The 17,411-nt window shown below is 58.7% G+C and overlaps 1 protein-coding gene across 2 annotated transcripts in view; it reads right to left on the reverse strand.

Annotated features, from left to right (window-relative positions):
- The window catches only part of SHANK3 (SH3 and multiple ankyrin repeat domains 3), a 51,123-nt gene that overhangs the window by 21,166 nt on the left and 12,546 nt on the right, over nt 1-17,411 (reverse strand). For both annotated transcript variants that reach the window (XM_032345738.1, XM_032345739.1), the window contains exons 11-18: nt 15,736-16,009; nt 12,503-12,705; nt 11,282-11,395; nt 6,088-6,163; nt 5,716-5,798; nt 5,036-5,160; nt 4,804-4,936; nt 3,804-3,884 (exon numbers count right to left, since the gene is read on the reverse strand). In XM_032345738.1, coding sequence (XP_032201629.1) covers nt 3,804-3,884; nt 4,804-4,936; nt 5,036-5,160; nt 5,716-5,798; nt 6,088-6,163; nt 11,282-11,395; nt 12,503-12,705; nt 15,736-16,009 — 1,089 coding nt within the window. The remainder of the gene's footprint in view (nt 1-3,803; nt 3,885-4,803; nt 4,937-5,035; nt 5,161-5,715; nt 5,799-6,087; nt 6,164-11,281; nt 11,396-12,502; nt 12,706-15,735; nt 16,010-17,411) is intronic.

A 17,411-nucleotide genomic window follows, 5' to 3' on the forward strand; every position in this document is an offset into this window, starting at 1 on the left:
CAACAACCAGGACCCCCCAGACCTCCTACAACCCCTGGCCTACACCTCCCTATCAGCCCCAGAGTGGTGGATGTGCCCAAATGCCAAGGCGGTACATGGCCTGAAACTCACGGTGGAAACCACCCAAGCTGGCATGTGTACTTGTGCGCATGCGAACCCAGGCACATGCACACACACACAACACACACACACACACACACACACACACATGCATAAAGGTGCTCATGCACACATAGACATGCTCACGGATCTGGACATGTCCACACAATCAACTGTTTGTTCAGAAAAAAGACACAACCGCCCCACCACCACCAAAAACAAGCTCAGAGGCTGCTAAGAGCTGCAGTGCTCAGTCTTGAGTGCCCCATGCATGGTGTTTCCACCAGACCATGGCCCATCAGGGCCACACACGGGCATGTCTCCTGCCCTGACGTTCTCATCACAAAAGAAAAAGGGACCCAAAAGTTCCAGACTTCTCATGGGAAAGCGGATCAACAGGAGGGACTCAGACCCTCCCAGGCCCTCCCCGGCCTGCGTCTCCACTGATCTCTGCAGCCCCAGCACATTTCTGGCTCAAGCAGACGAACACGTGGTCGCAAGGAACCCCCATGCTGGAGGGCACTGGGTGTGTCCCACGCTTCCCCCTCTTCCCACCACCTGCCTCAGGAGCAGGGCTCCTCTCCCAACCTGTTCCTCTCAGCCCTTCCGCCAGCCACCTCAGGGCCTCATCACCTCTGCTCACAGGATCCCCCACCAGGGCGCTCCTCACCGCCTCTCCCTCCTGCAGGACCTGGCTTCTCCCCAACACCCACGAGCAGCGAGCAACTGTCTGGGCGTGAGTCCCCACCCGTGCCACCTGCCTTTTCTGCGGCCTCACACTTGCCTTTCTTCCCACGTGTTCAGGTCATCTTCTCAAGAGACCACAGCACCCTAACGGGCTCTACCACTTCTCAGCACCACGGCCAAGATCCAGCGCATTCATGCTGTCGATAAACCCACAGGTCCAGTTTCTATCTGAGGAAAGTGCACCACCAGACCTGGGACGACCCTCAGATACCTGGGGAAACCCTGATGCCGGCCTGTCCCCCTCAACCCTAGAGAAGGTCAGCCGCAGTCTGAATTCCCGGGACAGCTCCTCTGGAGGCAGCAGGGCTTCCCCTTCTCCGAATGGAGCTACACAGAGAGTCTGGGTCCAGCTTCAACAAGAGCAATGACCCCTCCTCACCCAGCGGTGTGGATGGAGCCTCTGTGCGAAGCTGTCCCTTTGTCCTCCCCCACACTCCGCTGTTCAGGTACGAACTGCTGGAAACCACGCTGCGCTGAGGCAGCAGCAGTGAGCCCCTCGAGAAGATGAGAGTGTACAGCACAGCCCTGCCGCCCAGCAGCAGGAGAAGCCAGACCAGTGCACAGAGACCAGAGGCTCTCCTGCCACTGCTTTCTTCAGACAGAAGCATCCCAGGAAGCAGAAGGCAATTTGCTTCCACAGGGCTCAGTCCTGGATGCCCACACCCCTCTTCATGCAGAACTAAGAGGATCCCTTCTGAACGTGTAGCTGAACATGGCTATGTGCCAGCCTCTGGAAGAAATGCCTGCCTGGGACCCACCCACCAGAGCCTTGGTCTGGTGTCTAGCCAGACCCAGCTGCCTACTGGTACTGGTTTATCCATCAGTCTGGGCCCTCAACCAGTGAGACTGGTCAGCTCCCCGTGATAAGTTTTGGACACTTGTGACCCTGGGGCCAGAAGTCTCCTGGTTTCTCTGCCTCAGTCTTCAATAAGCAGGTTTAGCTGAGTACAGAATTCTAGGGGGAAAAGCATTTTGGTTCAAGACTTTTAAGTTATTTTTCCATTGTCTTCTGGCATCTACTGCTGCTGCTGACGACAACCCTGGTGTTGTTCCATTCTAAGTCATCCGGCTGCTTTGGTAGTTAAGATCTGTCTTTGTCTATGATGTTGTGAAGTTTTAGTGTGACAGGTCTAGATGCAGACTCATCTTTATTTCCTTGTTTGGAACTTACACTTCTTCAAAATGGAATTGCATGTCCTTGTTCCATTTCAGAAAATTCTTAGCCATTTACTCTTCAAATATTGCCTCTTTCCAATCAGTTCGTTCTTTTCCTCTGGGACCCTCATCATACCAGATTTTCTCACTTGTCCTCCATCATCTCTCATATTCTCTTTGATAGTTCACCTCTCCCTGTCTTTCTGTGTGCATTTTGGGTAATTTCCTCAGAATTATCTTCTAATTTGCTGTTTCTCTCTTCAGCTAAATCTAGTATACTGCTTATCCCACTCATGGACTTTTTTAATCTCAGTGACTATACATTTTCTTTCAGTAACAGCTCTTTAGGGATCCTTTTAAAACCTGCTTATTCCTTTTTTTTTTTTTTTTTTTTTTTGGAGGAGTAGGGAATACGGTCCTTTATGGGCTGTCACAAAGAGCTACCCTTTATGAATTCTGTTACTTCTTTAAACTTCATATTTAAACACTTCATTTTGTGTCTTACTTATTATTCTTCTGTAATATCCAGTTCTTTTGATGCTAATGCCAGCCCCTGGGCTTGGTTCTAATTTTCCCACTTCTCATGGGTCCACAGCCCCAACTCTCAGCTTTGTGGAAGCATAAGAGCCCCAAGCTCTGCCCTTGGGGTCTATATACTGTCCCCAGCCCTCTTGGACTATGGAAGCATCAGTGGCTTCCTCTCACTTTCTTCACGGATTCCTCTATTTCTTGAGACCCGGGAAATTCCTCCTCCTTTGTTTTGAGTTGGCTATCTATTTTTGACTTTTACTTTATTCAAAGTATTTATGGGGAAGCAAAGTATGACCACATCAGCCTGGTCTATCTTGGTGACTGTCCTCCTCCTACAATGCAGACAAGAGTACCTGCGTGGAAGGAGGGTGGCTCAACGTGTGGCCAGGACGAGGTCAAGGATCACTCTATTAGTAAGGTCAGCGATAATGTGGGGGGACAGGTAAGTGTTCTTTCTATGGCTGGGGAAGAACAAAGCCTGAAGCCAGGGTTGAGGGTCAGTCTAGAACCAGGACCAGGGCCTTTCCTGCGGCCAGGATGAGGACAGAAGCCAGCCTAGGACCAGAGTCGGCATTCTTTCCACAGCTAGAGTCCTAGTCAAGTCTGGGACTAGAACTGGGTTCAAATTACAGGAAGACAGAGCAATCCTGCATATCAGGACATGCCTACGATGGGGCTATTAAGGGTCACATGGAATGAGACAGGCCCACAATGAGGCTATTGGGGGTCATTCTGGGATCATGCTCGATCAAAGCCCTGACACACTCTTCTTCGCCTCCTGTAGCTCACGAGGGCCTACCCCACCCTCACACTGGTGATGTTCGCATGGCCCTGTCAGGTCAGCGGTTCACTGTAACCCCTGCTTAACTCACAGGTGAACAGGGACTAAGCGGGCAGCAAGAAGCAAAAGGCCACACAGCCGGTGCCAGCAAAGCCCAGAGGGAGCCCAGGTCCCCTGACTCCTGCTCTTCCCACCCCTAGAGGAAGTGAAGCAGTCGATCCCGGCCAGAGGCAGCAGGGGTACATGCACACAGACCCACTGGAAGGCCAGGTCCTGCTCCCTGACCATCTGTCCCGGTCAGCTCCCCGTCAGCCTCCAGCCCTCGTGCCAGCCACGTGGCATCCCCCTGCCCAGCGCTTCAGCACCCACCCCCTTCCCTCTGACCGTCCCAAGTGTGTCGGTCTGTCCTTCCTCCCCTCTGTCCCTGCCCAGCTCTGGCCCCAGCTCACACTGCCTGGCTGTCTGCCCGCTGTCCTCCCCCGCTGCTCACCCAGTTCCTCAAGCTCGGCCGTCATGGACTTGGAGCGCAGGGTCAGCGTGGTGCTGGGGGCCCTCTTGGGGGGCGGTGGGGCTGCAAAGAAGAGGGAGGCCTTGGCCCTCCTGTCCAGCGGCAGGCAGCGCGGGGTGGCCAGGTGCAGGTGCCACTTGCGCTCCACCGCCTGGATCTCCTCGTACTCCCGGGACGACGAGTCGCACTGTGCCAGGATCTTGTTCAGGCTGCGGCTGGATGCAAACTTCTTCATGGCGCTGGGAGCTTAGGGGGTGCTGAGGGCCCGGCGGGGGCCAGGGGAGCTGGGGCCTCGGGAGCCAGGTGGTCAAGCGCCCCAGCAGGGGTCACGGCGCCGGCCAGCTCCTGCCTGGATGCCCACCCTGGAGGCTCCGAGGGCCAAGCCAGGGGGCACGGGAGCCATGAGGTGGGGGCTGGGAGGGGTCTCCCGGCAGGCTGGGCTCCTGCAGCTCCAGGGCTCCCCCCAGGCCCTGGACGCCACTGCCCCTCGGGGAACCAGGCTGCAGTCAGCCGAACCGGGACCTGGGCTGGGCTGGCCCAAGCTGGCAAAGCCTCCTGGGCCCAGGCTGTGCCGCGACGTCGCGGGGAGAAGACGCTTTTCCTCTTCCCGCAGGTGCCGCCTCCCCCTTCCCTCCGACAATAAGCGGCAGCAGCGTCAACCTCACAGTTGCTATGGCAACCCCGGCCTCCAGGCAGCTGCTGGCAGAGTCGGGAAGGAGGGTTCTTCCACGCCAGGGGCTGGGGGGACGCCGGGAAGGAGGGGGTGGGGATCTGAGGGGGGGCGACCTGGGGTCAGGGGTCAGAGGCTGGGGGGCCAGGGTTGGCAGTCTGACATCGGGGGCTGGGAAGGCACCCCGGGCCCTGAACGTTGGACACTTCACCTACGTTTAGGCATCTGACGTCAACAGTCTGGGGTCAGGGGGTGGAGAGAGGAACCGGGGCCTGGGGTCAAAGGTCTCAGGTCTGAAGCCCGGCCCCTCACCTCTGCGCCGAGCCCCGTCTTCTTCCGGCTTCCTCGTCACAGACACAACCTTCATGACGAGGCGGTTCCCGCCCTGGCGGATCAGGGCCACCACCTGCTTGTGCCCGACCTTCACCACGTTCACCCCGTTCACCTGGGACAGACAGGCGGGTGGGGGGGCGTTCCCCGTGGGTCCTCCCGGGGAATCGAGGTCAGCGCCCCGCCTGGCCCCACAGGTAAGGCCCAGCCTCACCTCGATGAGGAAGTCTCCAGTGCGCAGCCCGGCCCTCCACGCCACACCCTCCACATCCACCGACTCGAGGTACTGGAGCGCAGGGAAGGCCGGCGTGGGTGTGAACTCCTCGATGGGGGTCTCCGCTGCGGGGGGGAGGCAGTTAGGAAGGTGCCTCACCGGCACGGTCCCGGCAGAAGCAGCTGGCACGTGGCAGCCTCCCACAAGGGGTTCAACACGCTGAGCCAAAGATGACTGAGGCAGGGTGCCCAGGGGCTGCCCAGGGTGGCGACCCGCCCTCCGCCCCACCAGAGAGGACTCCCGGTCCAACAGACACGCTCCAGCAGAGATCTCGGAAATCAACAAGGCGAAGAGGAGAGCCTACTGCCTCGGACTGGGACGTTCCAAACCAAGGACAGTCAGAGCAGGGGAGCAAGACAGGGTGGGGCCAGAAGGAGAGAGGGTCAGGGGCAAGACAGGGGCAGAGGGGCCAAAGGAGCAGGGAGAGAGAGAGTGGGGGAGGCAGGGGCAAAGGATGGGGCAGGGGTGAGGGAGAGCAGTGAAGCTGTGGGGCAGGGGGGAGGCAGGAAGAGCAGCGAGGAGGAACAGAGATAAGAAACACCTCGAGCAGGGTGCCACCCCTGCCGGCCTGACACCCCGGCCCCACACGCTGGCTCGCAGTGCCGCCCACCCCCCATTACCTTTCGCTCCCCGGAGCACAAAACCAAAGCCCTCGTGGTCCCGTTTCTGAAGGACGGCCACCTTGTCGTCAATGACATAGTCACTGGAGGAGCAAAGGGCGGCAGTGAGGAGAGCCCCGCCGGAGAGCACAGCCAGCGAGCGGACCCCAGATGTGCCCCAGACAGGACCCGACAGGCACAGCCCACCCTGGGAAGGTGTCCCCGGACAGACGCAGGGAGGCAGAAGGCAGAGGTGGGCTGGGGATCACCTCCCCTCCTCTGCCCTCTTCGCCCCCAGGCCTCCGCGACCAGCTTTCGTCTCCCTCGGTGTTGGACGTCCTCCCCGCATGCAGGCCTGCCCTTGCCCACCCGCCCCGCCCCCTCCGTCTGTACCTGTGAGAAGTGAGACTGTCATAGGAGCCCACTGTGTAGTGACGGAAAAGGCGCTTGGTCCGGTCCTCCCGGGTTTCTGAGGGAAGTGTCAGCAGATGGAGAGCCACGTCCTCCAGCTGACCTGCACTGCCCCTCAGCCGTGCGGGTCACCAGCCTCTGCCCGCACACACACCTCCCCCGTAGAAGTGGGGGGCCCCAGGGCCCTAAGGTGAGAAGGCTGAGGGGACCATGTTGGAAACCCTGGCCTTGGGGGGTCAGGGTCCATAAAGGGGAGAAGCTTCAGCTCATCTCTCTCCTGAGGGTTGCACACAGCAAACAGGGCAAGGCCAGGGCCGCCTTCAGAAAAAGCTGGCGAGCCCCAAGGCTGAGAGCAAAGAAGGCGTGTCCCTGTGTAGGCATATGTGTGTGACCTGGAGTCACGTATAAGTGCTGTGTTCCTACAGGCGTGTTGCGCTGTAGGCGATCCACACTGGCAGGAGGGGTCACCAGGTCCTCACTGAAAGCCTCACAAGAGCCCCCAGACGCTCAGCTTCCCAGGGTCCCTTCCTCCAGAGCCTGCCTCTGAGTGGGCAGGAGGTCCCTGGGGGGCTGGGGCCCTTTCCTGATGTCACTGCAACCCACAGAGTCTTGTCGCCACCTGTACTGTCGACCCCAAAGTCCATCATAGCCGTCACAGGGCTGGCCAGCTGTCCCCCTGCTGCCCCACCATGGCCTTACCGATCTCCTGCACGCCGACAGGATGCCGGCAGGTTCCAGCCCACACCTGCAGCCACTCCGCTGCTCCGGGCTTTCTTGTCCAGCTTCCTGGAAGTAAGACCCTCCTGCACCTCACCCCCACTCCTGCCCCCACAGCTTCCAGCTCTCCAGGACCCAAAGGACCCCAAGACAGCTCTGCTACACCTCACATCTCAGCCACAGCTCCTCTGTCATGCCCTATCGTCCAGCATTTCTCGAGATTCATTCATTCATTCAACAAGTATTTAGGGAGCACCTACTGTATACCAAGCACTATTCGTCTTGGACTCTGAGGAAATAGCACAGAGCAGGACAAAGGCCCCACACCCCAGAGTTTACCATCTACTTGAGGAAAGAGAACAGAAAGACGGGAAACAGTATGTGTGTGACAGGTCAGATGATGGCCAATGTTAGGAGAGAAGCAAGCAGGACAGGGCACAGAGAAAGTTCGCGGTCCCAGGGTGGTCACGTGAAGGCTCATCAGGAAGGGACAGTTGAGGAGAGGCCCAGAACATCAGGGAGCAGTCCGAGGGCTCTGGGTGAAGGGCTTCCTGGCAGCAGGGGCCCACAGGGCAAAGCCCACATGGCAGGACTGGCTTGGGACGCTCAAGGGACAGCAAGCAGCTTGTGCAGCTGGGGCAGAGGGAGGAAGGGCGAGGAAATTAGATCAGAGACAGAAGCCACGGCTGACTGGGAGTTCCTCCTGGGTAAGGACCACATCTCGTGCATTTCTACGATCCCAGCACCTCGTACAGTGCCTGGCACATAACAGACCCTCTAAATGCCGACTGGAAGGATAGACGGGTGGAGGACAGATGGACAGACAGAACAAGATACAGACAGAAAAACAGATCTGATCAACGGTAAATGGATGCAGACGTGGACGGAGGGAAAGAGAACAGGCTGGAAGGGCGGGCATGGATTGAAGGGCAGCAGATGGGTAAACGGTGGTGGGGGGGGGGGTGGACAGCCGGACCGGGAGACGGAGGGACGCACTGATCAGTCCAGGGATAAATGGGTGGGCAGACGGACACACGGAGAGAAGGGTGGGCTGGCTGGGTTGGCAGGACGGCGGAGGAATGGCAGTGAGTCAAGGGACAGACGGACACAAGAGTAGATGGAGTGGTGGCTGGACGGAAGAAGGAAAGAACTCCTGTGGGCATCAGAAGACACAGCTGTCAGCAGAAGTGCTGGTCTCACGTTCAGGGTCCTGCCACTAACACGATTCTCGGTAAGTCGACAGACCCCTTCGAGCCTCTCCTTGGCGGAAAATTCTACCTGGAGGGTCCTCTAGGTTCCGATGGCCTTTATCACCCGAACCCTCCCTGCAGCTCCCCTGCTCCCGTCTCTCCTCTTCCCACACAGCGCCTGTCACGCACCTGCACCCACCATCCTGCCGCTCCCAAGGCCAGAGCAGGCCAGGCCTCGTCATCGCTGGGGGGTGGGGGGGACACACCCGACCCCTTGTTGCCTCTGTCACGCCCTTCTCCAAACTAACCCCACTTCTAAATGTCCACAGCGCCTGCCTGCAGAAGGACCCCCTCAAACCACAGCTCATTAGCCTCCAGGTTTTAGATTTTGTCAAATTATATTTATTACATAACACAAATTCATTTTCCAGCTTTATTAATCAGACACACAGAAGCCAGCTGAAGTGAAAACACACAGCATGACCCCCCAAGAACAGCAAAGAGAGGGAGCGAGGAAAGGAGGGGGGGAGGAGGAAGGGGCGAGGGGAGGGGGACCTGGCCAGAGCCTTCCGGGTGCCCTACATACTCCGCCGTGCGCACAGGACTTCCCTCACTTCTCGGCGTTCTGCCTGCAGCCGCTCCTTTCACCCGTCCTGCTCCAGCCAGCGCCCTGGGAGGGGCACTGTCTCGTGACCCTGGGCATCAGCCGGGCCCGTGCATGCTGGCACAGTGTCCCCTTTTTGGCCTCTAAGTCCCTCTCTGTCCCCACTCCAGTCTCAGAGGCAGATCTCTCTCTGGATCTGGGCCTGTTGGAAGCGGGCTCCCATTCCTGGGCTGCCCTCTGGCCTCTGGCAGAACTCAGCCCCTGGGTCCCAGACTAGACACGACACGCCCAGAGCGGCTGGTGGCTAGGACTCGGGCTGAGGACAGCGATCACTCCTACCCCTTGCAGCAGGCAGGCCCCTCAGGCCGCTTGCCCTCTCCCCACCCAGGAAAGGGCTCCATGGGCCAGGTACCATCTGACACTCTTTCAGCAGACACACAGCAGAGCCACCCTGGTCTAGCAGCCCTGCCCTCGCCCCAAGGCCTGCAGCTCCCTCTTCAGGTGACCCCTCGCAGTCTCCCATGCCCAGAGCCCCAGCCCCGCCACGCCAGCCTCACTCTGCCTGGCCTGAGCTCTGGGGGGATGGGGGTGGACAGCCGGACCGGGTCCACCTCCTCACTCTGTCTGGCCTGGGCCTTGGCCCCAAACCTAAATGGCCTGCACCATCAAGACTGCACCCCAGTCTCCTGCAGCCCTGCCACAAACTCTTCCACCTGGGCCCACGGCCCCCTGACCAGCCTCACGCCCCCCACCCCACCCTGCCACTGCTCCATGCACACCCGAGCTCCACCCACCCAGAGCCCCTGCAGCACAGCAGCTCCAGCACAGACCCTACGGGCCCTGCCCACAGCACACACCAGACTCTGCCTTCCTAGAAAGGAACTAGGAACCGCACACCTCCCAGACCTGTGCGACAAGTCGGAGAATTCTCTTATGTAAAAGAGCTAAACATACACCGGACATCCTGACACGGCTAGGAGTATGCCAGATCCCAGCTAGATCCCAGCATGCCAGATCCCAGCACATGCAGATCTGGAACACCAGGCTGTGCCCCAGCGGACAGGCTCTGCCCCTGGCCCCAGCAGCTGACCACCTAGCGGCCTTCCAGCGGTCCTGCAAGGCTGCTCTCTGATTCCTCCCGGCCAACCCCAGGGGGCTTCTGTGTGCTCCCCCCACCCCGAGGGTACAGGAACACTCCAACATACCAGCTGTCACTGCTGTGCACACCTGCCCCTCTCTAAGCAGACAGCTGGCCTCCGTGACCCCGCTCCTAACACAAGGCCCAGTGTACATCGAACACATTATCGAGATTTTCTGCTCTCAAATCCCAGCTTCAAACTTAGCTTCTGGAGCCACACAGTTCTCACACCAGAGACCTTACTGCCCTCCCACGGGGCAGCACAGGGCCCAGTCCTGATTCAACGAATTCAGAGGCCCCTTCTTCCCCACCTCCATGAAGTTGGTACCAGGACCCAGACCTATTAAATCATTCCGCACCTGGACACACTGCCCACCTACCCTCCAGAGGCAGAAAACAGGGGGTGGGTGTCCCTTCCGTGCTCCCTGCCACCAGGATTGCCGTCGGGGAAAGACAGAGAAAGGTCCAGTAAGGAGGAGGGGCACCTGCTCGGGAGGTCAGCAGCCGCTCCTGCTTCGCCGGGCCACGGCCACATTCCACATAGAGCAGAGGTCCAGGATACACAGGGCTTGGCTCCTCTTGGGAAACCCTCAACCAACAGCCCTAGGCCTAAGCCCTCCATGCGCAGAGGGAGGGATGTGGGCACCCTCGGTCTAGACACGCCACAGCTAACTACCACCGGTCACCACTCAGGCGGGGGCTCCCTGTGTGACACCAGACCTCCAAGGCAGACATAACACTCACGGGTCTGGGGCCCTCCTAGGAGCCCTGAGTACTCACTGCAGACACACAGCCAGACCTGGCCTGAGAGCTCCGAAAAGGGCAGCCACTACTCACTACGGGCAGGACCACCTCGGATCCCAACACGCAGAAGGCTCCTTTCTGGAGGCCCAGGCAGTCGGCAAGGTCTGACCACAGGTGCTCCCCAGCCTTAGAGCAACTTGGCCCGTACATCCTCCCTCCAGGAGAAGGCTGCAGCCGTGCCCCACCTGCTGCCCTCAAACCATCCCGGCCCCAACGCACCCACAGCAGCCCCTCCGGGCCCCGCTGGCCTCACTTCCTCTTGGTTGGCCCAGGCCTCCCTGCACTGCCCCCTTGGACAATCTGTCCACTTTGGAATGACGCCTCTTTTCTCATCCTGACCTCTTTACTCGTCTGCCAGCCACAAAGGCATCTCGCACTCCAAACACCCAGGATTTCTGTGAGGACTATGCTGGGGGGGGGGTGGATTATGGTCACAGGGAGTCACGTGTGGGGTCACAGAGAGAGGCACCTTGATACCGTGTGTCCCGTGAGCGGGTCCCCTGTGTCTCTATGGCTGTGAAACACCCACGTGCACCCACAAGTACGCACGCGGTGTGCACGCTGTGTCTGTCGTGTACATGAGTTTGTGTCCACTTTGAACGTGTCTCTGAGTTTACTCTAGGCTTTCCTCTGTGAATATCCATGTATTTAGCTCTGAGCAAGACCAAAGGGGAGCAGAGGGCAGTGCCCCTCGGAGCTGCTCAGGGGCGTGGGGTCACTCACCGTGCCGCGTGTCATACTGTCTCATCTGGACCTCCTCCACGCAGTCGGCCGGGAACCAGCCCGTGCGGCCTTTCACGGTCCCCTCCCAGAAACCGCCCTCCCCAATGCTGAGCACTGGAGGGACAGAAGCCAGACAGCTGTCAGGGCACTGCAGGACACCCAGGGATCACCCCACCCACCACCACAGGCTCGGGGTCTGCCCACCGCCCCCCCCAACTCCTTCTCGTCCCTTCTCTTCCTTCATTCTCCTGGCTTTTCCCTGGGAAGATTCTGGGATCCACACAGCAGACAGAAACGAACAGATGGACACCGCACCGGAGAGGCATGTGGAGGACAGAGACACACACAGACGGACACACTCGAGGGGGACATCAGGCAGGGGCAGGGCCACAAGCTCCTCGCAGTTGGCTCCTCTCTTCCCACCTCTTGAAGCAACCCCATCCTTGCTCTGTCGCCCACCCCAGGGGTCACTGCCAAAAGCTCAGGGTCATTGTGCGGTGGCCAAGAGGTTAGGCCACACGACAGCCCAAAGGAGGGTTGACCTCACAGCTGTCTCCTCAGGATCCCATGGCCGTAGGGTACCCATGAGGATAGGACCCCAAAAATGACAGAGGCCCCATCATGAGAGGAGCTTGTCACGGCACAGGAACTCCCCAGAACACAGAAAGCGTCAGTGACAGAAACCTTCATAATACACAGGCACTCACATAATTGTCACAGATATCCCCCACATTGGGACAGGGTCCCCACATATCACAAGGATTTCCAATGAATAAGTCCCAGAAGTGACAGGGGAATCTCATAATTGGAGGAAGGTCCCCGATGGGATAGGGTCCTTCAAATCCACAGAACCCCAATGACACCAACCTCCATCGTGACACAAAAACACCCCCATGACGAGAAGCACCTCTGTGGTGACAACAGGGAACCCACAGTGGCAGAGGACCGAGAGGGACCCACATGACAGGACCCCCGTAAAGAAAGACACCCCTCCCTGACACAGAGCCCTTCACGGTGACACAAGGAATCCCCCAGTGGCAGATGCATCCCATAATGACCACAGCGGCTCAGAGTTCCAGAGATGCCCCCAACGACAGAGACCCCGAAAATGGCATCGGCCCTTCCACCCTTCCACGATCGCGAAGGACCCCCATCGTGTTCCCGGGAGGGGCGCCCCCCCCGCCGCGCGCCCCGCGACCCCGCCCCCCGCGCCCCCCTCACCCTTCACGGCCTCGCCGCGGTGCAGCGGGATCTCGCCCTCGCCCTGCGGGCTGTGCGCCTTCACGGCGATGAACTTGCGGCCGGGGACGGCGCTGTAAAGTTTCCGCTTCGGGCCCCGGGGCGGCGGCGCGGGGGGCGCGGGGGGCGCCGGGCCGGGGCCGGGCGCGGGGCCGGGGCCGCCGGGGCCGCCGGGCCCGCTCGGGCTGTAGACGAACACGTAGGTGACGGACGCGATGCCGGGGGGCAGCGGGCACGCGAAGCCGGCGCCCGGGGCCTCCATGGCGCACGGCCCGGCCCCGCCGCCGGCCTCACCGCAGCCGCCGCCGCAGCGCCCGCCGCCCGCCGCCCGCCGCCGCCGCCGCCCGCCCGCCCGCCGGGGGCCCGGCCCGGGGCCGCTCCATGGGCCGCGCCGCCGCGCCCGGCCCGCTCCCGCCAGCGCACAAGCCGCGCCCGCTCAGGGCTCCGGGGCCGCGGGGCTGCGCTCCCGGGCGCGCCGGGCTCGCTCCATGCCGCGGCCGCTCCGCGCGCCCCGCCTCCTCGGCGGCCGGGCTCCTCCCTCTGCGGGCGGCGGCGGCGGCCGGCCCCCCTCCCTCTCCGCCAGCGGCCACCTCACCGCGGCCCCACGGCGGGAGAGGCCACGGGCGAGGGGCGCCGCAGCGCACGGAGGGCGGAGGAGAGGTCGGACTGCGGCGCGCGCGGAACGCGGTCGGCAGAGCCCGGCGGCGGCGGCGGCGGCGGGGGAGGGGTGTGGGGGGGCGGCTCCGCGGCCGGGAGGGGCTCCCCCAGCGGTCCGCCCCCACGTCCCCGCTCAGGCCTCGGCCTTCTCGCCACCTGGCCGCTGCCACGGGCTGGGCGCCCAAATCCTCCTCCAGACCTGGGTCTTCTCCTCCTCGACACCTGTCCCTGATGCCCCTGCTGACCACTCCGTGCTGACCACCTTCCCTGGCCGGCTTCCCGGACCTGGGCACCGAGGCTGAGGCGCGAAGTCCTCCACCTTCGCGCTGCTCGGAAGCCTGCACTGGCTCCCCAGTACCTGGGCAGTCCAGGTCCACATCCTCGGGCAACAGCCGGGCTCTCTGGGAGGTGAGAACTAGCTACTCTCCAGGCACAAGGTCGGGCATCTTCCTTCTGCTCCTCCGGGCTATTCGTGACGCCGTCCCGGACACTCCCACTACCCTAACCCTACTCATCCGTCCAGTTCAGTTATTCCTCGCAGCTACAACCCCATTTTTCTCTGCCCTGCTCTGTGATGTTGGGGGCACACCCCCCCCCCCCCCGCCACACTCTGCGGGGCGCTGGGGGCTCCGTGGGCTCCGTGCCAGGCTCTGCCGACAGGGGGCGCTGGGTAGGGGGGTGGGGAGACGCTGCCTCCCTCCAACATTGCCCAACCCCCACCGCCACCCCCCCAGCTCAAATGCCACCCTCTCTCCTTTAACCAAAGGGGATCTCCTTCCCTGAGGTCTTCTCCCTCCGCGGTGCACCGAACTTCCTCAGTCCCCTCCTGGCCACTCACCAGGAGCTCCCCTTACCTGAATCACTGCCCATCTAACTGCTTCTTAGTCCTGGGCCCCAGCTGTCAGTGTCCTTCTGAGACTTTTAGGACCCCGTGCTACTAGCTCCCCCCACATCTGGCACTCTAGGCACCCACTAAATGCTTGTAGAAAAACAGTAATAACCCTGCCGTCCCACACAGAGCAGGTCTAGGCTCTACGTTCGCCGAGAGGATGAATGAACATACAACAAATACATGAAGGGCATCTACAGGTTTCTGTTTCTGCAAAACTGAAACATCCCAAAGTTTGTTCTTTTAGTCACTGGGCTGTCCTACCCTTAAGAAATCCATGGGACATGCAAAAGCTTCAAGGGAGAACTGAGGTGATTTGGAGCAGGACAGACAGCGTTGGAGTCTGGGCAGAGACACGAAGAGAGAGGAGACATCACAGATTACAGCTGCACAAGCAGGGACAAAGGCAAAGGGAGAAATTGCTTTCATAAGTTCCTGCTGCACCCAAGCCCTCTGCTGAACACTCAGGCTTAGAAAATTGGGGAACGAGGTCTGCCTGGGGCCCATTTATGCCGCTTCCTAGCTCTGTGACTTCGGACACGTCACTGCCCCCATCAGAACATCGGGACCCTCACCCGCAGAACAGTGCTAAGAAAGCACAGCCTCACGCATGGCCAAAGTGAAGGGAACCGACCCACGGGTGCTGCTCGCCCAGCTGTCGTTGTGAAAACAAAATGCTGTTCGTGTAACTCATCCAACAATGTCTCCTGAGCACCTCTGTGTGACTGGCTCTGGGAAAGCGGCAGGAAGACAGCTCCTGCCCTCCAAGTGCCAGGAGGAAAGATGCCCCAACCAGCAGCAGCTGGACTGTGCGGTGGGCCAGGGGATCCCCATAGGAACCCCTCACCTGCCCAGGTTCTGGAAGGTTTCCCGGAGGAAACAGCTCTGTGGAATTACTCCTCCCTTGCTGATGAGACCCAGGCACAGAGTGGTTAGCCCACTCATTCAAGGCCACGGTCAGCAGACACCAGGTCTGTCTGCACTGGACCCCGACCATATGCCTGCAGAGCCAGTGCCCACCCGCCTACTCCCCACTGTCCAGCCCACCGAGGCCAGTGGGGCCTCAGCCCAGGCTTTTTCCTCTAAGTTCTGGGGATGGCAAGTCCCTCCCGTGTCCCTGGTTCTCAGGGTCCCAGCACTAACAGTAAGGGGTAAAGAGTAGAAGCAGAGAGTCTTGGGGTTCTACAGGGCTGGAGACGGGGGGAAGACGAAGACTCCCTCCTGGGACAGGGCTAGGGGTCACCTATAGGTTTCAAGCCCTTATAGAGATGAAGCTGCAGTCCCTAACCCTTTACCACACACCACCCAGCCCTGCCTATCTCAGCCTTTATCCTCCTCCTAGCACTGCAGGAACCTCTGGGAAGCACAGAGCTGGCCAAGCCCTTTCCTTCCACATCTTCCCTGAGTTCCCCCCAGGACAAACCCAGCTCCAACCAGATTAGCATAGGGGAGCCTGCCCTAGCCCACAGGGCCTCACTCTCTTCCCTCTCCTATCCAGGGAGGCCTGTTTGGGGGGCCTGGGAGTCGTCCACCCCAAGCCTCAGCCCATCACTGCAGGCATGCCAGGCACCACTAGGTCTCTCCCTGCCTCTCCATGCTGGCTCCTCCTGCTTGGGTCCAAACACCCCATCCACCCAGACCCTGCCAGGGCCTCCCAGACCCCTCCTACCTGATCTTGCTCTGGCTGCCCCTGCCTGCTGTGGGGCCACCGATGTCATTCTCTTGGTCACCATCCCGATCTCGGTCTTTCTCCTCTTGCAGCCGCTGGAGCAGCAGCTGGTGGGGGAGGCTGCGCAGCGAGGGTCCTGGCGAAGCTGCTGGTTGCACCTCACCCTTCAGGTTGATGTCACTGGCTGAGCGCTGCAGGGGCCGAGGGGAGGCCAGGCCACTGGGGCCAGCCAGCCGCCGTCGCTTTGCATAACTGGGGGTTTCCCTGAATGGTACTGGGATGGGAGTGGGGAGTACAGATGAGACTCTGGGCAGCCGGATAGGGTGACCAACTTACCCTGGTTTGCTTTCCAGATTTGAAAACTAAAATCCTACATCCCAGGAACTGTCTCAGTCCTGGGCAACCAGGACAGTTGGCCAGCCTATGACTGAAGCTCCCACGGAGGGGGTCACATCCCAAACTGCCTCTAACTCTAGTTTCAGGGGTAGAAGCCCGCTCCTCGGTCAGCCAAGTAAGGTCTTGGGCATGCTCAGATCTGCTCTTGGAACTGCCCATGTCATAGGCTTTAGCAGAGGCAGAACAGGCAACACATGACGAATCTAACCAGGCTACTGCCGCACTGGACCATCGATAGCTAATGATAATGAGGGATAATGAGGGAAACCATAAAATTTTGCCAGGGTTTGGCAAACTTCTGTAAAGGATCAGATAGCAACTATTTCAGACTTTGCAAGCCATATAGCCTCTGTCCTAAGGACTCAACACTGCCACTACAGCACGAAAGCAGCCACAGGCAATGTGCAAGCAAATGGGTGTGGCTGAGTGCCAGTAAAACTTTATTTAAAAAGCAGATAGTGATTTAAAAAACATGACCCAACTATACGCTATTTACAAAAGAATCACTTTGGATCCAAGACACAAGTAGGTTTGAAATAAAAGAATAAAAGAAGATATTTCATGTCAATAGTAACCAGGAGAGCTAAGTAGCTATATTTATATCAGACAAAACAGACTTAAAGATTAAAAGTGTTACAAGAGACAGAGAACACTGTATATTGATAAAGGTGTCAATTCATCAAATACATTAACAATTATTAACATATATGCACCAAACAACAGAGCATCAAAATATATGAAATAAACATTAACACATTCGGAGAAATAGACAGTTCCATAGTAATATTTAAGACTTCAACACCTCATTTCCAATAATGGATAGACCATCTAGAGAAACAATCAATGAGGAGAATTGAACAAATTAGACCTAGCAGATATAAGTATAGAACACTACAGAAAACAAGAGAAGAATATCTATTATTCTCAAGTGCACACACAACATTTTCCAGGACAGACTACATGTTAGGCCACAAAACAAGACTCAATAAATTTTAAATGACTGAAATCACATAAAATATCTTCTCCTATTACAAAGGGAAGAAGCTAGAATTCAACAACAACAACAACAAAAACCTTAAAAAAAAAACACAAATACATGACAATTAAACAACACACTCTTAAACAACCAGTGTGTCAAAACACATCACAGAGAAGTTAGAAAACACTGAGAAAATAAAAACAAAAATACGCCAAAACTTATGGGATGAAGCAAAAGCATTGCCAAAAAGGAGATCCATAGCTGTAAACATGTATATCAAAAAAGGATAAGTCTCAAATCA

This window comes from Mustela erminea, chromosome 6 (genome assembly GCF_009829155.1).
Source record: "Mustela erminea isolate mMusErm1 chromosome 6, mMusErm1.Pri, whole genome shotgun sequence".
Classification (NCBI taxonomy): Eukaryota; Metazoa; Chordata; class Mammalia; order Carnivora; family Mustelidae; genus Mustela; species Mustela erminea.